Source organism: Staurois parvus, unplaced genomic scaffold (genome assembly GCF_062004578.1).
Source record: "Staurois parvus isolate SC_StPar_1 unplaced genomic scaffold, SC_StPar_1.0 ptg001133l, whole genome shotgun sequence".
NCBI classification, from domain to species: domain Eukaryota; kingdom Metazoa; phylum Chordata; class Amphibia; order Anura; family Ranidae; genus Staurois; species Staurois parvus.
Window position 1 is genome coordinate 318,634 of NW_028318929.1, and position 22,348 is coordinate 340,981.

At 39.6% G+C, this 22,348-nt stretch overlaps 1 protein-coding gene across 2 annotated transcripts in view; it reads left to right on the forward strand.

Moving 5' to 3' along the window:
- The first annotated feature begins 5,115 nt into the window (after positions 1–5,115).
- The window catches only part of MAP3K10 (mitogen-activated protein kinase kinase kinase 10), an 87,345-nt gene continuing 70,112 nt past the window's right edge, over positions 5,116–22,348 (forward strand). The window contains exons 1-3 of one of the 2 annotated variants that reach the window (XM_089659111.1): positions 5,116–5,197; positions 5,337–5,421; positions 7,338–8,413. In XM_089659111.1, the coding sequence (XP_089515237.1) occupies positions 7,672–8,413 (742 nt within the window). In that variant the 5' untranslated portion in view covers positions 5,116–5,197; positions 5,337–5,421; positions 7,338–7,671. Of the gene's footprint in view, positions 5,198–5,224; positions 5,244–5,336; positions 5,422–7,337; positions 8,414–22,348 lie in introns of those variants that run through there. The other variant, XM_089659112.1, reaches the window with a different exon arrangement.

The following is a 22,348-nucleotide window of genomic DNA, read 5'->3' on the forward strand; positions in this document are numbered from 1 at the left end:
TTAGATTCCTTTATTTTCTATTCTATTTTGTTCTTTTCTTTTCTATTCTGTTCTGTTTTATGCTATTCTATTTGAAATTCGAATTTCAGAAGATGGCTATATTCTTTTTTTAATTCCATTCTATTTTTTTTTCTATTCTTTTCTATTAGATTCCTTTATTTTCTATTATATTTTGTTCTTTTCTATTCTATTCTGTTTTATTATTATTATTATTATTATACAGTATTTATAAAGCGCCAATAGTTCGCTCAGCGCTGTACATTACAAAGGGGGACAGAACATGTGACAGAACAATAACAATACAATGCAAAACATGAGGGGATCAAGGGCCCTGCTCTTTCGAGCTTACAATCTATGCTATGCTATTCTATTTGAAATGTGAATTTCAGAAGATGGCTATATTCTTTTTTTAATTCCATTCTATTTTTTTCTATTCTATTGTTTTCTATTAGATTCCTTTATTTTCTGTTATATTTTGTTCTTTTCTATTCTTTTCTGTTTTGTGCTATTCTATTTGAAATTCGAATTTCAGAAGACGGCTATATTCTTTTTTTAAATCTATTCTATTTTTTTTTTACTATTCAATTTTTTTCTATTCTTTTCTATTAGATTCCTTTATTTTCTATTCTATTTTTTTTTTACTATTCAATTTTTTCTATTCTGTTCTTTTCTATTAGATTCCTTTATTTTCTATTCTATTTTGTTCTTTTCTTTTCTATTCTGTTCTGTTTTATGCTATTCTATTTGAAATTTGAATTTCAGAAGATGGCTATATTCTTTTTTTAATTCTATTCTATTTTTTTTTTTACTATTCAATTTTTTCTATTCTGTTCTTTTCTATTAGATTCCTTTATTTTCTATTCTATTTTGTTCTTTTCTTTTCTATTCTGTTCTGTTTTATGCTATTCTATTTGAAATTTGAATTTCAGAAGATGGCTATATTCTTTTTTTAATTCTATTCTATTTTTTTTTTTACTATTCAATTTTTTTCTATTTTATCTATTAGATTCCTTTATTTTCTATTCTATTTTGTTCTTTTCTATACTATTCTGTTTTATTCTATTCTATTTGAAATTTGAATTTCAGAAGATGGCTATATTCTTTTTTTAATTCCATTCTATTTTTTTTCTATTCTATTCTTTTCTATTAGATTCCTTTATTTTCTATTCTATTTTGTTCTTTTCTTTTCTATTCTGTTCTGTTTTATGCTATTCTATTTGAAATTCGAATTTCAGAAGATGGCTATATTCTTTTTTTAATTCCATTCTATTTTTTTTTCTATTCTTTTCTATTAGATTCCTTTATTTTCTATTATATTTTGTTCTTTTCTATTCTATTCTGTTTTATTATTATTATTATTATTATACAGTATTTATAAAGCGCCAATAGTTCGCTCAGCGCTGTACATTACAAAGGGGGACAGAACATGTGACAGAACAATAACAATACAATGCAAAACATGAGGGGATCAAGGGCCCTGCTCTTTCGAGCTTACAATCTATGCTATGCTATTCTATTTGAAATTCGAATTTCAGAAGATGGCTATATTCTTTTTTTAATTCTATTCTATTTTTTTTCTATTCTATTCTATTCTTTTCTATTAGATTCCTTTATTTTCTATTCTATTTTGTTCCTTTCTATTCTATTCTGTTTTATGCTATTCTATTTGAAATTTGAATTTCAGAAGATGGCTATATTCTTTTTTTAATTCTATTCTATTTTTTTTTTTACTATTCAATTTTTTTCTATTCTATTCTTTTCTATTAGATTCCTTTATTTTCTATTCTATTTTGTTCTTTTCTATTATATTCTGTTTTATGCTATTCTATTTGAAATTCAAATTTCAGAAGTTGGCTATATTCTTTTTTTTAATTCTATTCTATTTTTTTTTTTAACTATTCAATTTTTTTCTATTCTATTCTTTTCTATCAGATTCCTTTATTTTCTATTCTATTTTATTCTTTTCTATTCTGTTTTATTCTATTGTATTTGAAATTTGAATTTCAGAAGCTAACACTAATACACATAGTCTTTGAAGGAAATCAGCAATAATCAGCAATATGTTTATATTTCAAATCTGTTTTCGAATTAGATTTGCTTTCAAATGAAATTTGGTTTTGTTATTTCGGAATTGTTTAAATTTGTTACTGTTGTAATTCGACAATTCGTCGACATCCTCTCTTTCTAGTCTATTCTTTTCTAATCTATTCCTTTATGTTCTATTCTTTTGTATTATATTATTTTCCATTCCGTTTTGTCCTATTCTATTCTATTCTATTTTATTCTATTCTATTTTCTATTCTTTTGTGTTTTGTCTTATTTTTTTTGAAATTCAAATTTCAGAAGACAGCTTTGTATATTCGATGGATCAACTTGTACAACTAGGGTGCCTGTACATGGATTAAAATTCATCCAGTCCCTGCTGAACTGTGCAAATTTTGATCTGTCTATCGTCTGTGTTGGATAGATCCTTATCCCGGTGGCCTAGAAAATGGGAGGCAGTAAAAATGGGTAGTTGATCTGTGTTTATTACCCCCCCCCAACTACCCACCTACCAGCAGACATGACGACTGCTGGGGACTGTTTTTACATTGTTATGGCCACAATGCTTCGCTTTGCACCAATTTTAACTCAAACTCGCCCATTAAAGTACATGGTACTGCACCACAAAGCATGGCATGCTCAGCTATGGCATTAGTTCAATGTAAAATCCCTGTTAGGATTGAGAAAAGAAAAGGAAGGAAAATGGAAGGAGGGGGCTGTATTGGCTACTGAATGCCTGTATCTGGCTCTAAACCATCTCTGTAAAGCCTCTTGGGTGGCGTGGGGGGGATGGTAAAATCAGGTAGTTGAGCCATGGTTTTACTATATCCCACCCTCCCACCTAAAGCCTGCACTGTGCACACCAAAAGCAACAGGGAGTATAATTACTGCTGCGGCCGTGAAGCAAATATCGTAGCTGCAGCATGTATACACCCCATCTGCTGCCTTTGCAGCTAAAAGGGGAGTGAATGGGGGTGGCAAAAACACTTCTCAATCACAGAATTGTTTGTCCCTTAACCACTAGTGGGAATGAGCCCAGATTTGGCCATCCAATTCAATGGGGCTGCACCACAAACGCTTAATGTGTGGCATTCGGGAAGCAGCACGATCACTTCCTGAAAGCGGCTGCTTAGCTGCCGTCTGAAAAGTGACCCACCGCTGATCAATTTTCAGAGAATGGGAAAAAATGTGAAAAAAAGTAATCCACCTCAGATTACTTTTCAAAGCCTGCCACCCTTGTGAATATGCACTTAGGCACTCCTATACTGTAAAGTATTACTTTTATAATATATATTATTATTATTATAATACAGGATTTACCTGTATATAGCGCCAACAGTTTGCACAGCACTCTACAAATTAAAGGGAAATCGCACAATACAATTCAATACAAGAGGGATCAGCAGACCCTGCTCGTAAGAGCTTACAATCTAAAAGGGAGTGGCAAGTGATACAAAAAGTATTACGTTCTCTGTATATAAATGAATTAAATATATTTATATAAAGTATAATAAATAAATATATTAAATACAAGTCTAATAATATATATAAATATAAAGTATGTATAAATGAATGAAATATATTTATTTATTATACTTTATATAAATATATTTTATTCATTTATAAATATTTTATATAATTATTATTAGACTTGTACTTATTTATTTATTATACTTTATATAAATATATTAAGTACATGTCTAATAATATATATAAATATAAAATATGTATAAATTAATAAAATATATTTATATAAAGTATAATAAATAAATAAGTACAAGTCTAATAATATATATAAAATATTTATAAATTAATAAAATATATTTCTATAAAGTATAATAAATAAATATATTTCATTCATTTATACATACTTTATATTTATATATATTATTAGACTTGTATTTAATATATTTATTATACTTTATATAAATATATTTTATTCACTTATAAATATTTTATATATATTATTAGACTTGTACTTAATATATTTATATAAAGTATAATAAATAAATAAGTACAAGTCTAATAATATATATAAATATAAAATATGTATAAATGAATAAAATATATTTATATAAGTCTAATAATATATATAAACTATTTATAAATGAATAAAATATATTTATATAAAGTATAATAAATATATTTCATTCATTCATTTATACATACTTTGTATTTCTATATATTATTAGACTTGTATTTAATATATTTATTATACTTTATATAAATATATTTTATTCATTTATAAATATTTTCTATATATTATTAGACTTGTACTTATTTATTTATTATACTTTATATAAATATATTAAGTACAAGTCTAATAATATATATAAATATAAAATATTTATAAATGAATAAAATATATGTATATAAAGTATAATAAATAAATATTAAATACAAGTCTAAAAATATATATGAATATAGTGTTAACACCATTCAAACTTCATTATAGGCGTTTGTGGGGCGTTTTTCACACTTGGCAAATGCCTAGCAACCGCCGCTAAACTACGCATGTGGCGTTTGCGGAGCATTAAAAACGCTCCGCAAACGCCGGACCAACGCTTGTCAAATGCTATAGGGGCGTTTAGCAAGAGTTGGAAAAATAGTCAAGTGTGAATGAGCCCTAAATGAATTAAATATATGTATACAAAGTATAATAAAATATATATATGTATCTAAATATAAAGTATTTATAAATAAATGAAATATATTTATAGGTATATAAAGTAGAATTCATAAATATATATAAATATGAAGTATAAAGTATACTAAATAAATATATTAAAATATAATAATCTATTTCAGTATAAAGTATACTAAACAAAGTATATTGTATCCATGTAAGCTGTAATATTTATATACGTGTATAATAATGACTGATTGCAGGGACGCCCAGGATATTGCGTTGTAGAACAAATGACAATACGTTGGGAAATGAACTGACATGTCACATTGACAGTGCTGGGTTTTTTTTTAATGCTTCCTGGGCTCACAGAGAGCGTGTGGCACAGCCTGCTGGTCACAATGTGCAATTGTCTGGTTGCAGCACAGACAAAACTACAACTCCCACAATGCAGTGCGGCAGAGGCAGGGAGGTGAGGGGGGTGGCTGTGTATCTCTTCTGCCTGGAACAGCTGACAGCCTGTGTAAGGTGAATGGAAACCATTACCCTGGGAAAAGGGGCTGAATTCCTGCAGGTGATGGGTGGGATGTCTCCCATCTGCACCTTGTCTTGGAGGGGGGGCACACCATGATGGGTGCAGATGATAACTGTAATGATGTTTTCACAGGAAAGATACCGGCTGCTGTTGCTGATCCTTCCATGCTGCATCTCTCTGTAGGCTGGGTGCAAGGCTCTCAGAATGGACCTAGCAGGTGAGCATTCATCACAATCCTGTATATTAATGTTACCTTTTATTTATAGTAAAGAGCAGGAATGAAAGTCTTCTGTATTCGTATTGTAATCTAATCATACTATCTCACTGGAGATCTGTCTGTATTGGCTACAGAAACCTGCACTATCTTATTTTGTCTTGGTTATAATAGGACAGTCCAGAGGCTATCTCTCTATATTAGATACAATATCCATCCCAGATCCTGTCTGGGTAATAATATCTACTCTGGAGATCTCTGAAAAGCCAGATCAATAATATCTAGCCAGCAGATCTCTGAGTGTTAAAGGTATGAAGCAGTACTGTCCTGATAATATCCAGTCAGCAGATATGTTTATTAGATGTACAAGCTGTCAGATCTGGTCGTGCTAAAACCGTCCAGTTAGAACATTTCTATTAGATACCGGAACCAGCCCCGAATGATCCTGCTGGTTAATGATGGTTAGTTAGAAGTTCTTCCATGTTCTGGCTGATCCAGTCTTGTTGATGATTAGTTAGAAGTTCTTCCATGTTCTGGCTAATCTGGTCTTGATTATGGTGATTAGCTAAAGGTTCTGCCATGTTCTAGTTGACCCGTTCTTGTTAATGATGGTTGGTTAGACGTTTTTCCGTGTTTTGGTTGATCCACTCTAGGTAATGATGGTTAGAATTTCTTCCATGTTCTGGATGATCTGAATGATGATTAGTTAGATGTTCTTCCATGTTCTGGCTGGTTTAGTCTTGTTAATGATTGTTAGAGGTTCTTCTAAATTCTGGCTGATCCGGGCTTGTTAATGATGGTTAGTTTGAAATTCTTCCATGTTCTAACTGAACCAGTCTTGTTAATGATGGTTAGTTAGAGGTTCTTCCAAGTTCTGGCTGATCTGGGCTTGTTAATGATGGTTAGTTTGAACTTCTTCCATGTTCTAACTGAACCAGTCTCGTTAATGATGGTTAGTTAGAGGTTCTTCCAAGTTCTGGCTGATCTGGGCTTGTTAATGATGGTTAGTTTGAAATTCTTCCATGTTCTAACTGAACCAGTCTCGTTAATGATGGTTAGTTAGAGGTTCTTCCAAGTTCTGGCTGATCCGGGCTTGTTAATGATGGTTAGTTTGAAATTCTTCCATGTTCTAACTGAACCAGTCTCGTTAATGATGGTTAGTTAGAAGTCCTTTCTTGTTCTGACAGATCCGGGCTTGTTAATAATGGTTAGTTAGAAGTTCTTCCTTGTTCTGGCTGATCTGGTCTTTAATGATGGTTATTTAGAGGTTGTGCCATGTTCTATCTGACTCGATCTTGTTGATGATGGTTAGTTAGAAGTCCTTCTGGCTGATCCAGTCTTGTTAATGATAGTTAGAGGTTCTTCCATTTTATGGCTGATTCGGTTTTGTTAAATGATGGTTAGTTCTTTCATATCCGGCATGATCCAGTCTTGTTAATGATGATTACTTATAAGTTCTTCAATGTTCTGAATAATCCACTCTTGTTAATGATTAGTTAGAAGCTTTTCCATGTTCTGGCTGATCCTGTTTTTGACTTTTTACCTACACTCCAGGAGGACTTGTAGTTCTGTATATCTATATAGTAATATTTGAGACATCCTGAAGATCTGTGTATGTTCGGTATGTCACAAATGTAACCTTAATCCTTAACTCAAAGCTGTGTGACAGGTAGACCTGCCAGTGTCACACTAGCATCGTATTTCTTTAGATCAAATAAACAAAGACATGGAGTTAACTCTTTCCCAAGGTTGATGTCACAATTGAAGATGCTGTGTACCGAAAAACATACAGGTAAACACAAACACTCTGTGTGACTTGAGTGTGGACACACACAAAAAAAGTGTTCATCTGTTCATTTGGAGTTGTCTCTGACAGTTGTGCTGAGGATTTACTTTATGATTTTCTTAATCCCTTACAGTTTCTGTTTGAAGCTCAAGGCTTGCTGCTCCAGGATTTATAGACAGTTTGAGCCACCTTTTTTTAAAGTTCTCTTTCTACGCTGACGCACCTAAAAAGTTTGGACAACGTGACCTGGTCTTTCTCAACTATGAAACTAATTTGCTAAGCAGAATGTCTCTGTTTGACAGCGGATGGTAAAATGACCGATGGAGACGATTCATGGATTATTCGGGAACCATTTTATGGACTTCTGGTCTTGGACGTCTTTAAATGTTTTTATGATGGATACATGGTTCTTGTCTATGCTTGGGATTACCATGAAGTGAACTAGTATCCTACCTTGAAAAGCAGGTATGGATGGCCTTCCAAAACCTGAGCCTATGTTGTGGCAAAACCCTTCAGACCCAAAAGAAAATGGGATGTGGCATGAGGTACAGAGTTACGGGGTGTCCAACCCTTTGTGGACAGCCGTTTTTGACTACGAGGCCACAGCAGAAGAGGAATTGACGTTGCGGAAAGGGGACCTGGTGGAGATCCTCTCCAAGGACTCTACAGTCTCTGGAGATGAGGGTTGGTGGACAGGAAAGGTTAGAGACAAAGTGGGCATATTTCCCAGTAACTATGTGGTCAGTGATCTTAAGTATACCACTTTGAGAAATGCCCCAACGGACTTCCCACACCCACTTCAAATAAAATTTGAAGAGCTGGAATTCGAGGAGATCATTGGTGTAGGGGGTTTTGGGAAGGTCTACAAGGGAATATGGAGAGAAGAGGAGGTGGCAGTAAAAGCGGTACGTCACGACCCTGATGAAGACATCAATGTCACAGCTGAAAATGTCAGGCAAGAGGCCAAGCTGTTTTGCATGCTACGACACCCCAACATTATAGCTTTGAAAGGAGTGTGCTTGACACCCCCTCATCTATGCCTAGTCATGGAGTATGCCCGAGGGGGACCATTACACCGGGCTTTGGCAGGAAAAAAGGTTCCAGCTCATGTATTGGTCAACTGGGCAGTGCAGATTGCTCGAGGCATGAAGTATCTCCACGACGAAGCAATCGTACCTATCATCCACAGAGACTTGAAGTCCAGCAACAGTAAGTAGTCATTAAGAGCGATGTTTATTGCTGTCTTAAATGGTATTTTACTTTGGGGTGAATACTGCTACTCCCTGTGCTCAAAGACGCCCAGTTAAACTATTCCTATTCAAATGGTTTAGGCTGTAGGTCAAGTTAATTTCATTGCCCAAAAAATTAAGAAACACGATAGAGTGATAACAGAAAAAATACCAAGTGGTCCATCAATTCTGCCTGCTTCAAAGTTATACATTTAGCATTTACTTGGTCAACACAACAATTGTCCTTTTTGGTAAATAATTTTCAATATATGCTTACCTAGTGCAGTGAGAGAGGACTTACTGTTACTGTAGTCTTCAGTGAGCTTGGCTCAGCACCTTTGTGTTAACGTTCATAAAAACCTGAGCTTTTATGTGTGTTACTACAACATACGGTAACAAGCAACATGTGTGCTTGTCCTTCACCCCAATGCATGTATACAGTAATAACAAACACACCTGCACTACAACATATTGATGTGAATGCTTTATGCGCAATGATGCGTTATGTTAGAAACCTTTTTAGAGTGAATGGATTGCTTTAACACAGTTTGCATAAACATGCTAAGGATTAAAGCAGCCATTCTCAACCAAGGTTCCTCTAGAGCAGTGGTTCTCAACCTGTGGGTCGCGACCCCTTTGGGGGTCGAACGACCCTTTCACAGGGGTCCCCTAAGACCATCAGAAAACACATATTTCCGATGTGTAAAGAGCAGCTACTGTGTAGAAAGCAGCTGCTGTGTTGAAAGCAGCTACTCTGTTAAAAGGAGCTATTGTGTTGAAAGTAGCAGTATTGGAGGTAAAACAACACTTCATGAATTATAATTACTTGGTAAATAATTTTATGGTTGGGGGTCACCACAACATGAGGAACTGTATTAAAGGGTCACGGCATTAGGAAGGTTGAGAACCACTGCTCTAGAGGTTGTTAGGGGTTCCTTGAGTTGTGATTGATTGACCTTCCATTTGATGATGCCTGCCTAGTTCCAGGGCCAACACCACTTGGTAACATCAGAGGCATTATACCAATGATCCTTTTTAGCTATATGTAAGGGTGGCATTCTGACTACAATGTAAGATGGGCATCTTCCTACTGACCCTTGATCCCTTGATTTAGTTTTAACGAGGGTTACCTGACAGCTGAAAATTACTTCAAGGGTTCCTGTGGAGTATAAAGGTTGAGAGAGGCTGGATTCAAGCAATGCATTAAGTGAGAAGAGAGCAGGACGGGGTAAAATGTAGCCTTGTTATGTAAAACAGCAGCCAATATGTGCCTGATCAACCCTTACCAAGCCTGCTGGTGCACTTGTTGGCACTGCTGCAAACTCAGTACTGTTATTGGGCCCTGGTGCAGACTTTTAGTGACCGTAGTTGGCTTTTCGTATCATAGGACTTAATTCAGAATTGTTAACACTAGGAAAGGGATCTTTATTTTTAGCCATACAAACCTCACTGAACTCAGCTAAAAATATCTCACTTTTTTGAAAATAAGGATCTTTATCCTGATGTGTTATCCTTGTGAACTTAAGTGAGATATACGCTATGAGAAAACTGGAAGAAAAATCCCGTACAAGGACTGATCATTCGATTTTCGCATAGTGTGTATACAATTTTCGACATTCGATTCAGACTTTCCAAATGAAAATTTCTGAAGGGAAAAACTCCCAAATTTTTCTCGTTCGTGAACAGAACTATTATTTATTTATTTACTTCAGGTACTTATATAGCTCCATCAATTTATGGAGCACTTTACATATACCGTATTTGCCGGCGTATAAGACGACTTTTTGACCCTTGAAAATCTTCTCAAAAGTCGGGGGTCGTCTTATACGCCGGTACACATGTTTAGGGGGGCTGCGGCATTAAGTACAGGGGTTTGCAGGGGCTGATGTCTCTTACCTGGATCCAGTCCCACGACGATCCGGTCCAGGAAGCGCGGCGTCTCCTTCAGTTCGGCCACTGGATGTTCGTGCGGCTGCTCGGCTCCGCCTCCTCACCGGTGATTGGCCGCCAGAACTGTAGCTCAGGAAAGGCACACAGGCGGCCAATCACCAGCGAGGGGGCGGAGCCGAGCGGCCCCGCGAAAATTGAGTGCCGGAGCAGCAGGTAAGTGTTCTGTGTAGAGGTGCTGCTGCAACCACATATGCTGGCTGCAGGAGCACCATACGAGAACAGGGTCAGCAAGTCTCAGTGGGAGGAATAGTGCCCCATCATTGGTGTCACTGATACCAATGATGGTGCACTATTCCTCCCACTGACACCAACGATGGGGCACTATTCCTCCCCCCCACTGACACCAATGATGGGGCACTATTCCCCCCCCACTGACACCAACGATGGGGCACTATTCCACCCCCCACTGACACCAATGATGGGGCACTATTCCACCCCTCACTGACACCAATGATGGGACACCATTCCTCCCACTGACATCAATGATGGGACACCATTCCTCCCACTGACACCAATGATGGGGCACTATTCCTGCCACTGATACCAATGATGGGGCACCATTCCTGCCACTGATACCAATGATGGGGCACCATTCCTGCCACTGATACCAATGATGGGGCACTATTCCTCCCACTGATACCAATGATGGGGCACTATTCCTCCCACTGACACCAATGATAGGGCACTGTTCCTCCCACTGACACCAATGATGGAGCACTATTCCTCCACTGATACTAATGATAAGGCACTATTCCTGCCACTAATGCCAATGATGGGGCACTATTCCTGCCACTAATACCAATGATGGGGCACTATTCCTCCCACTGACATCAATGATGGGGCACTACTCCTCCCACTGGTGTGCATTGGAAGAGGGGTAGTCTTATACGGCGAGTATAGCCCAAACACTACATTTTAGCAGGAAAAGTAGGGGGGTCGTCTTATACGCCCAGTCGTCTTATACGCCGGCAAATACGGTATATTGTACATTCACATCAGTCCCTAACCCTCAAGGGACGTACAATCTAAGGTCCCTAACTCACATTCATACATACACATACTAGGGACAATTTTATATTTCAATATTTTTTATTGAGAATCAGACATATAATAGCATAAAACAGGATGGCAAAAAAAGGGGGTCCACCTACATGGTGGGACGATATATAGAATCACAATCACAACACTGATAGGCACGCAAAAACATTTGACTAACAATCGCAATAAGGATACACACAGAGAGTGCCATTACCATCAAGACGTAAAGGTTACTAGGGCCAATTTTAGACAGGATCCAAATTCACCTACCAGCATGTCTTTGGAGTGTGGGAGGAAACCGGAGTACCCTGAGGAAACCCACGCAGGCACAGGGAGAGCATGCAAACTCCAGGCAGGTGGTGCTGTGGTTGGGATTTGAACCAACGACCCTAGTACTGCGAGGTAGAAGTGCTAACCATTTAGCCACTGTGCTGCCCAACTAGTGTTTTTCATTTAATGTGGACTGTTTTTGTATAAGAAAAATTGGGTACAAAAGACTGCACGTGATCAATAAACAACAATAATCTACTCTACAACATTTCTACATCAAACAATAAAAAGCCTTTGTCCTTCGAGAATTTTCAAACAGTTAGTACCATCCTCTGGTTTGATTTGCTGCACGGTGGTGCCATGGTTGGGATTCGAACCAACAACCCTAGTACTGCCAGGTGGAAGTGCTAACCATTTAGCCACTGTGCTGCCCAACTAGCGATTTTCATTTAATGTGGACTGTTTTTGTATAAGACAAATTGGGTATAATAGACTGCACATAATTAATAAACAACAATAATCTACCCTACAACGTTTCTACATCAAACAATAAAAAGCCTTTGTCCTTCAAGGATTTTCATACAGTTAGTATCATCCTCTGGTTTGATTTGCTGTGAAACATCGAGGAAAACCAGACAATCGTTTGCCTGATTTTCTTGTATCTTAGAACTGATATTCTTTCACCTTACCTGCCAGTACGAATTAAACAGAACGCTGAATACTCACCTTTCCAACAGTCCTGCACCACCATCTTCTTCTGAGTGCTGGTTTTAAGGCCTGTTCATTGGCTGGCAGAGGATGATGTCTTTCATGTGAAGGCCGTCATCCTGCCACTGAGATTGTCTCTTCTGCAAATAAAAACCTCCCTGCTTGCTGTATCTCCCCAAACATCCATTTTAAATTTTTTTTTTTTTTATAGTATGACATCTGATCCCAGATGTGTTACTGACAGACTCCTAGACTGGGCCAGAGAAAGACTTTACCATTGCTGCATCTTTTTCTTATCTGGAACTTTGTGTGCCGGAGTCCTTTTATTACCAGGGACAGCACTGGCCCTTTATATTTTCCTGTACAGATATGGTCCTCTGCCATGGACTATGCACACACTGACAATTCCTGAGATTATTTACCGACATTGGTGTGACTTTGGACTTTTCTTGTCTTTTACATGGAGTTTATTATAGCTTGGAATGTATACAATGTTGGTTTAATTGTAATAAAGAAACACACTACTGCATAGATTTTTTATTAGCAATAGAGATAGAAGTTAGGTCAGCCATCATGGAATGACATTCTCAGAATTCCAGCCTGATAAATGTGAACTCCAGGCTGATGATAGATAAAACATGCCTTAATGCAGTTTGTTGATCCTTTGAAAATAATAAAACCTATTTTACATACAATTATCATAACTATGTTATGCTTCCTTCCTGTCTTCTCCTGTACAGCAGCACTCAGACCTGGAGAGGGAGGGGCAGCTCTAAGAGCCAATGGAAAAACAGAATGGTTTGCCGCACAAACAGCAATGTGGTGGATGAAATCCCTTATTGGAATCCTTTACATGCAATATGATAAGAACATGACAACTCCAAGACAGGACAGAGGAGCAGTAACTGCAGCCAACCATTCTGTTTTTCCATTGCATCTATGATCACGGATCGGGCCAGCACATGCGTGTCTGTGGAGGGGTTATGCAGATTCGACACTCACCTGGAGCGAATCTTTAGCTCTTTCAGTAGCTCTAAGAGCCAGTCAGACTCAGTAGCATGCAGCTATGCTGATTGGCAAACATGCTGACAGAAGGAGAGATCAGAGCGAGTGGAAATGATGACTCTTCAGCGTGTTGTTTCTTCTTCATCACCAGGCTGCAGAAGGGGAGCTGACATCCCTGTATTCTCTAAAGCAGACCTAAAGCCTTCAATCTTTAACGGCCAAGGAGGCTGCCTTCTTTTCCTGTTTGATTTGTAGTTGCCATGGTGCTGCACATGTGATCAATTTGGACACCTCTGTTGATGGCTTGATAGTTCAGTTAAGAGCACAAGCAACTGTGACGTTAATCATTCACACTAGTTTTGGGAAACCAGGTTTAGTTCTGCTTTAATTTAAGGTCTCATTCACATGGGTTTTTAGTGCCAGTTGTAGGGAGAATCCAGGGTATTCCTGTAATTGGTTTTATACGTGGATCCAAATAGTTGCGACCTGCACAGAGCAATGACGGGCTGCCAGTGGCCCCAACTGTCCTCGAGTGTTCACATGTAATGGCACAGCTAAAGATAAACCGTGGTAGGGGCAGATGATCACCCTTGGAAACCAGCCAGTTGTCAGCCTGTCATTGTTCTGTATAGTTATGTGCATCCACCTGTGAATCCAGCCACAGGAATCCGCTGGATTCTTTCAGCAGTTGATACTAAAATCCAGTATGAATGAAGCATAAGGGTGGAATAACGTCCTTACAGAATGTCTCCAACTTACAAGACGACCTCAATGCTCTGTGTAATTGGGCAACTATGTGGCAAATGAGGTTTAATGTTGATAAATGTAAGGTTCTGCACTTGGGGGCTAAGAATATGCATGCATCATACATACTGGGGGGGGGGGGTAGAACTGGGGGAATCAATGGTGGAGAAGGATCTGGGGGTTCTGGTAGATCACAAACTTAACCTCTTCATGCCGGCCAAACGCAAATGTGCGGCCTCCCGACGTCTGGGCCTAGACGCCAAGCGGCCGCACATTTGCGTTCTAATAAAAAAGAACATATGTGCTGAGAGCGCGCGCCCTGCGTGCTCCCAGCACACATGTCCAGTACTCACGGAAAGGTCCCGATCTCCTTTCCCGATCATGTGATGGTGTGTCACGGAGGTCACATGACAATGAAACCCTGCCCGCCTCCTGGCTTCTGAAACTCTTAAACGGCCAGAAGGCGCCAGCGCGAAATGGTTAATAATGGCATGCAATGCCAAGCTGCGGGTTCTAAAGCGAGCAAAATCCTCTATTGTATTAAAAGAGGTATAGACTCCAGAGAGAGAGATATCATTTCCCCCGGTACACATCATTAGTAAGACCTCATCTGGAATATGCAGTTCGGTTTTGGGCACCAATTCACAAAAAGAACATTGGGGACCTGGAGAAAGTACAGAGAAGGGCAACCAAACTGATAAGAGGCATGGAGGAGCTCAGCTATGAGGAAAGATTAGAGGAACTGAATTTATTCTCTCTTGAGAAGAGGAGATTAAGGGGGGATATGATCTCCATGTATAATACATAAGGGGGGATATGATCACCATGTATAATACATAAGGGGGGATATGATCACCATGTATAATACATAAGGGGGGATATGATCACCATGTATAATACATAAGGGGGGATATGATCTCCATGTATAATACAGAAGGGGGGATATGATCTCCATGTATAATACATAAGGGGGGATATGATCTCCATGTATAATACATAAGGGGGGATATGATCACCATGTATAATACATAAGGGGGATTATGATTACCATGTATAATACATAAGGGGGGATATGATCACCGTGTATAATACATAACGGGGGGGATATAACCACCATGTATAATAAATAAGGGGGGATATGATCGCCATGTATAATACATAAGGGGGGGATATGATCTCCATGTATAATACATAAGGGGGGATATGATCACCATATATAATACATAAGGGGGGGATATGATCTCCATGTATAATACATAAGGGGGGATATGATCTCCATGTATAATACATAAGGGGGGACATGATCTCCATGTGTAATACATAAGGGGGGATATGATCTCCATGTATAATACATAAGGGGGGATATAATCACCATGTATAATACATAAGGGGGGATATGATCACCATGTATAATACATAAGGGGGGGATATGATCTCCATGTATAATACATAAGGGGGGATATGATCACCATATATAATACATAAGGGGGGATATGATCTCCATGTATAATACATAAGGGGGGATATGATCTCCATGTATAATACATAAGGGGGGATATGATCACCATGTATAATACATAAGGGGGGATATGATCACCATGTATAATACATAAGGGGGGATATGATCTCCATGTATAATACATAAGGGGGGATATGATCTCCATGTATAATACATAAGGGGGATATGATCTCCATGTATAATACATAATGGGGGATATGATCTCCATGTATAATACATAAGGGGGGATATGATCTCCATGTATAATACATAAGGGGGGGATATGATCAACACGTATAATACATAGGGGGGGATATGATCTCCATGTATAATACATAAAGGGGGATATGATCTCCATGTATAATACATAAGGGGGGATATGATCACCATGTATAATACATAAGGGGGATTATGATTACCATGTATAATACATAAGGGGGGATATGATCACCGTGTATAATACATAACGGGGGGGATATAACCACCATGTATAATAAATAAGGGGGGATATGATCACCATGTATAATACATAAGGGGGGGATATGATCTCCATGTATAATACATAAGGGGGGATATGATCACCATATATAATACATAAGGGGGGATATGATCTCCATGTATAATACATAAGGGGGGACATGATCTCCATGTGTAATACATAAGGGGGGATATGATCTCCATGTATAATACATAAGGGGGGATATAATCACCATGTATAATACATAAGGGGGGATATGATCACCATGTATAATACATAAGGGGGGGATATGATCTCCATGTATAATACATAAGGGGGGATATGATCACCATATATAATACATAAGGGGGGATATGATCTCCATGTATAATACATAAGGGGGGACATGATCTCCATGTGTAATACATAAGGGGGGATATGATCTCCATGTATAATACATAAGGGGGGGATATAATCACCATGTATAATACATAAGGGGGGATATGATCACCATGTATAGTACATAAGGGGGGATATGATCTCCATGTATAATACATAAGGGGGGATATGATCTCCATGTATAATACATAAGGGGGGATATGATCTCCATGTATAATACATAAGGGGGGATATGATCTCCATGTATAATACATAAGGGGGGGATATGATCAACACGTATAATACATAGGGGGGGATATGATCTCCATGTATAATACATAATGGGGGATATGATCACCATGTATAATACATAAAGGGGGATATGATCTCCATGTATAATACATAAGGGGGGGATATGATCACCATGTATAATACATAAAGGGGGATATGATCTCCATGTATAATACATAAGGGGGGGATATGATCAACACGTATAATACATAATGGGGGATATGATCACCATGTATAATACATAAAGGGGGATATGATCTCCATGTATAATACATAAGGGGGGGATATGATCACCATGTATAATACATAAGGGGGGATATGATCTCAATGTATAATACATAAGGGGGGATATGATCTCCATGTATAATACATAAGGGGGGATATGATCACCATGTATAATACATAAGGGGATATGATCTCCATGTATAATACATAAGGGGGGATATGATCTCCATGTATAATACATAAGGGGGATATGATCTCCATGTATAATACATAAGGGGGATATGATCTCCATGTATAATACATAAGGGGGATATGATCTCCATGTATAATACATAAGGGGGATATGATCTCCATATATAAATACATCAGTGGTTCATATAGTAAACTTGATGTAGCGCTACTCACCTTAAAGCGGAGCTCTACCCAAAAGGGGAAGTTCCGCTTTAAACCTTTGTCCCCCGCTCCCCATTATGGATTGTCACTTTAGGCGAGCGGGTACCTGTCAAATTAGCCACTGTGATCACCTAGGCGAACGGAAGCGTCTTCGCCCCTCCCTCCCCGTGGTCTTCTGGGACACGTGACAGGTCCCAGAAGACTAGGGGGCCATTCAGAAAGCGCAGCGCTTCATGCGCAGTGGGCACCCGGCTGTGAAGCCGCAAGCTGTCACAGCCGGGTGCCTACACTGAAGATGCCGGCACCAGGGAGAAAAGACGGCCAGTGAAACCAGCTGTGGTGAGGACACCGCTGGACCGAGGGACAGGTAAGTGTCTGTATTTTAAAAGTCAGCAGCTACAGTTTTTTTTCAGGTGGAACTCCGCTTAATTTTCTTCCTTTGAAACCAATTAAGAGTTTCCTTGGCTTTGTGTTTGGGATCATTGTCTTGTTAAAATGTCCACCCTTGTTTCATCTTCATCATCCTGGTAGATGGCAGCAGATTTTTATCAAGAATGTCTTGGTACATTTTTCCATTCATGCTTCCTTCAATGACATGAAGTTTACCAGTATCATTTGCGGAAAAACAGCCCCACACCATGATATTCCCACCTCCATGCTTCACAGTTGGTATGGTGTTTTTGGGGTAATGTGCATTTGATCTCCAAACATGGTGTGCACTATGACATCCAAAGAGTTAAATTTTGGTCTCATCTAACCAGGCTATATTCTCCCAATATTTCACAGGCTTGTCTAAATGTTGTGCAGCAAACTTTAAACGTGCTTCAACATGCTTTTTCTTCAGTAATGGAGTCTTGCGTGGTGAGCGTGCATACAGGCCATGGCAGTTGAGTGCATTACTTATTGTTTTCTTTGAAACAATTGTACCTCCTAATTCCAGGTCTTTCTGAAGCTCCCCACAAGTGGTCCTTGGCTTTTGGACAACTCTTCTGATAATTCTTTTCACTCCGCTGTCAGAAATCTTGTGAGGAGCAACTGATTGTGGCCGGTTTATGGTGAAATTATGTTCTTTCCACTTTCACAGTTCTTTCACTTGAACATTCAGAAGCTTAGAAATCCTTTTGTAACCAATGCCATCAGTATATTTTGCAACAATAAGGTTGTGAAGATCTTGAGAGAGCGCTTTGCTTTAACCCATCATGAGATGTTTCTTGTGTGACACCTTGGTAATGAGACATCTTTTTATAGGCCATCAGTTGAGACTGAACCAGCTGATATGAATTTGCACTGACAAGGGGCAGGCTTGCTTTCTAATTACTGATAGATTTCAGCTGGTGTCTTGGCTTTCCATGCATTTTTGCACCTCCCTTTCTTCATGTGTTCAATACTTTTTCCCTGTGTCATTCCATTTTATTACACAACTTTAGAAATATATTTACTGAGAAAAATGGTGACGTGTTCAATACCTATTTTACCCCTGGACTTCTATATATGGAAAAGGGGCTTAGCAATTATCCACAAAAGGCACCCTCTATACCCACCACTCAGCACTTTACATATCCCAATATGGAAGAGAGTTCAATCACTTTGTCTCAAGCTTAACCCCGTCCCTTCATCCAAATCAGCCCTGGTTCACACTGAATGCAACTTTGAAATCGCACTACTTCACTTGAAGTAGCGCGAATTCAAAGCCACAGATCAGAGCGATTTGTACCTCCGATTTCACTGCGGCTTGTAACTTCATTTAACTGAAGTCCTTGCGAGTCCCTCCTAAAGTCAGAAAAAAAGTAGCGCAGGAACTATTTTAGAAATTGCGCTACATCAAATCGCACTGATTAAAACAGTGCCATAGAAATATATTAGATGTGACTTCAGGTGCAGTTTGTAAATCGCATGTCGCACCTGAAGTCGCACTGGTGTGAACCAAGTAAACCTAGTCACTAAAATCTCCAAGTGTTCACATAGTCATGTCCTTTCAAAATTAATTTAAAATATTTTTGTTGGCGTATTGACACCAGTGACTGTGCCTTATGATCTGTATGCTCAATCTTTAACAAACTCATGCAGACTCCACCTCCGCAACATCGCCAAAATCCGCACGTTCCTAACCCCAGAAACCAGTAACAGCTAATCCTCTCCCTCATCATATCACGACTTGACTACTGCAACTCCCTCCTCACTGGCCTGCCTCGCCGCTGGCTATCCCCGCTTCAGTCCACCCTGAATACGGCTGCCAGACTCATTCACCTTTCCAACCGCTCCATCTCCGCCACCCCCCTCTGCCAATCCCTCCACTGGCTTCCGATTGCGCAACGGATCAAATTCAAAATCCTAACACTGACGTACAAAGCTGTCCACCATACTGCCCCAAACTACATCACTGACCTAATATCCAAGTACCGCCCAGCACGCACACTCCGCTCCTCACAAGACCTCCTTCTCTCTAGTTCCCTGGTCTCCTCCTCCCATGCCTGCCTCCAGGACTTCTCCAGGGTGTCACCCATCCTCTGGAACTCCCTGCCCCAACCCATCAGATTATCACCTACTCTCCTCTCCTTTAGGCGCACCCTGAAAACCCACCTCTTCAGGGAAGCCTACCCTACCCCCTGCTAACTTGCCGAGCTCCTCCACTCTTCCTACCACTCCATCCCCCACAGCTATCTCCTCCTGTACCACCATCCCCTCCCTCCTAGATTGTAAGCTCGAAAGAGCAGGGTCCTCGATCCCCTCATGTTTTGCATTGTATTGGTATTGTTCTGTCTCATGTATTGTCTCCCTTTGTAATGTACAGCGCTGAGCGAACTATTGGCGCTTTATAAATACTGTATAATAATAATAATAATCTGCATAACACGTGCCTGCTGCTGTGTGTTGTGTAGGGGTGGTGTATTGTAAGGCTCCATTCACACTAGCATTTTTTTAAGCTCCTAGAAGCTAAATACTGTTATCCTATGTGTCCATGATTACTGCTTTAGGCTGTTAGCATTTTTTGAGCTTCGACGTCAAGGAGCAGAAAAAAAATTGTTTTTGTAGAGTTTTTTGGAGTGTTTGTCCAACAGAACAAAACACTAAACACTCCTAAAATGCTCCTAAAAAAAAAACGCTATTAACAGCGTTTTTGTATCCATACTTTTTTCCCAACGTTTTTTGAGCTTTAAAAAAAAAAAAAGCCCTAAAAGCGTTGCACCATTTATCTTTTTTTCACTTTATTGAAATGTCAAGAAAGACCCTTCCTTCAACTTTATACATCACTGTGCATTCTGTACTCTGCTCCATAAAAATGCATTCCGTCCTCCATTTTTTTTGGCGTACACCATCAAAGCAGGTTGGTGTGAACTGAAACAATAGGACACGGGGCAGCTCAGGGGCTTACTGGTTAGCTCTCCTACTTTGCAGCGCTGGGGTCCTTTGTTCAAGTCCCAACCAGGAATGAAATGTCATTTTGTGACTTTTCAGTAAAGTAAAGGGGGGAAAAAAAGCGATAAATAGTGGGATGTAAATTCTCCTTGTGTGCTTGTGTGGGTTTCCTCCAAGTTCTCCAATTTTCTCCCACACTTGGGGGCAGAGACCAGTGCCAGGACAAGATCATCTAGCTCGCAGGGTGAAAATGCCGAATGGCGCCCCCCCCCCCAAAAAAAAAAAAGTGCCATTATGCGTCAGCCACTTCCGCTCCACCCCCCCCCCCCCAAAAGATCAAGCACTACTCTTTCCACATACCCACAAGCATAAATTCTCTTTTGCAGACCAAACATTCTCCCCAAACAAGCCCCCCCCCCTTCCAGTACATATCCTTCCTCCCAGCTCATATCCTCTCCCTCCCCAAATCCCCCCTCCCCCAGTACAAATTATCTGCCCCTTGAATTCTTCTGAGCATAAAACCTCTCTCCACCTCCAAATCTTCCTCTCCTAGCGCAGATCCCCTCCTAGCACAAATCCCCCCAATCATTCCTACTAGCACACCCCCTCCCCCCGACCCATCCCCCTTCCTAACAGAAAACCCCCTCTGTTAGTACAAATCATCTGCCCCTCCAAGTTCCCTACTGAGCATAAAACCTCTCTCCACCCCAAATCCCCCTCTCCCAGCACAGATCCCCTCCTAGCACAAATCCCCCCCAATCATTCCTACTAGCACCCCCCCCCCAACCCATCCCCCTTCCTAACAGAAATCCCCCCTTGTTAGTACAAATCATCTGCCCCTCAAAGTTCCCTATTGAGCATAAAACCTCCCTCCACCCCAAATCCCCCTCTCCCAGCACAGATCCCCTGCTAGCACAAATCCCACCAATCATTCCTACTAGCACAACACCCCCCCCCCAACCCATCCCCCTTCCTAACAGAAATCCACCCTTCTAGTACAAATCAGCCCTTCTAGCACAACCCCCAGCTCCCCACTGTGGCCAGGGCAGCTGCCCCTCCTGACCACCCCTTGTCCTGGCAGAGACTGAATGTACAGTATGCAAAGTACTTCATAAATTGTTGTCATTATATAAATACCTGTTATAAATAAAAACATTTTAGAAATGCCTTGTCTATGCATTGGTATTGTGCAACACCGTCCAATGCACATTGTGTAACCCAGCCCTAAGGCCCCTTTCACACAGGTGGACTGTGACAGCGGATCCGCCTGCTCAGTGTTGTGTCAGTGTGCTGATTTCCATTGAGCAGGCAGATGACAGCCTGCTTTCCTCTATGGGCGGTCGGATGGAAATGGACTGCCTGTCCATTTTCATCTGCCGCTCCATAGAGGACAATGGATGGTACAATCAGGTCTGCCTGAAAAACAGACAGCCGAACCCGATTTGGTGAAAGGGACCTCTCAGTAAAAAAAATGTCTGGTGACAACGTTTATCCCTGTCTCCCAGATGTGCTCCTGCGTTGTCCCTGTCCCGCAGGCTACTGAGGAAAGCAAATCGCTGTTTCAATAACATTATACTGGCCTGGTCCACTGTTGTCACTGT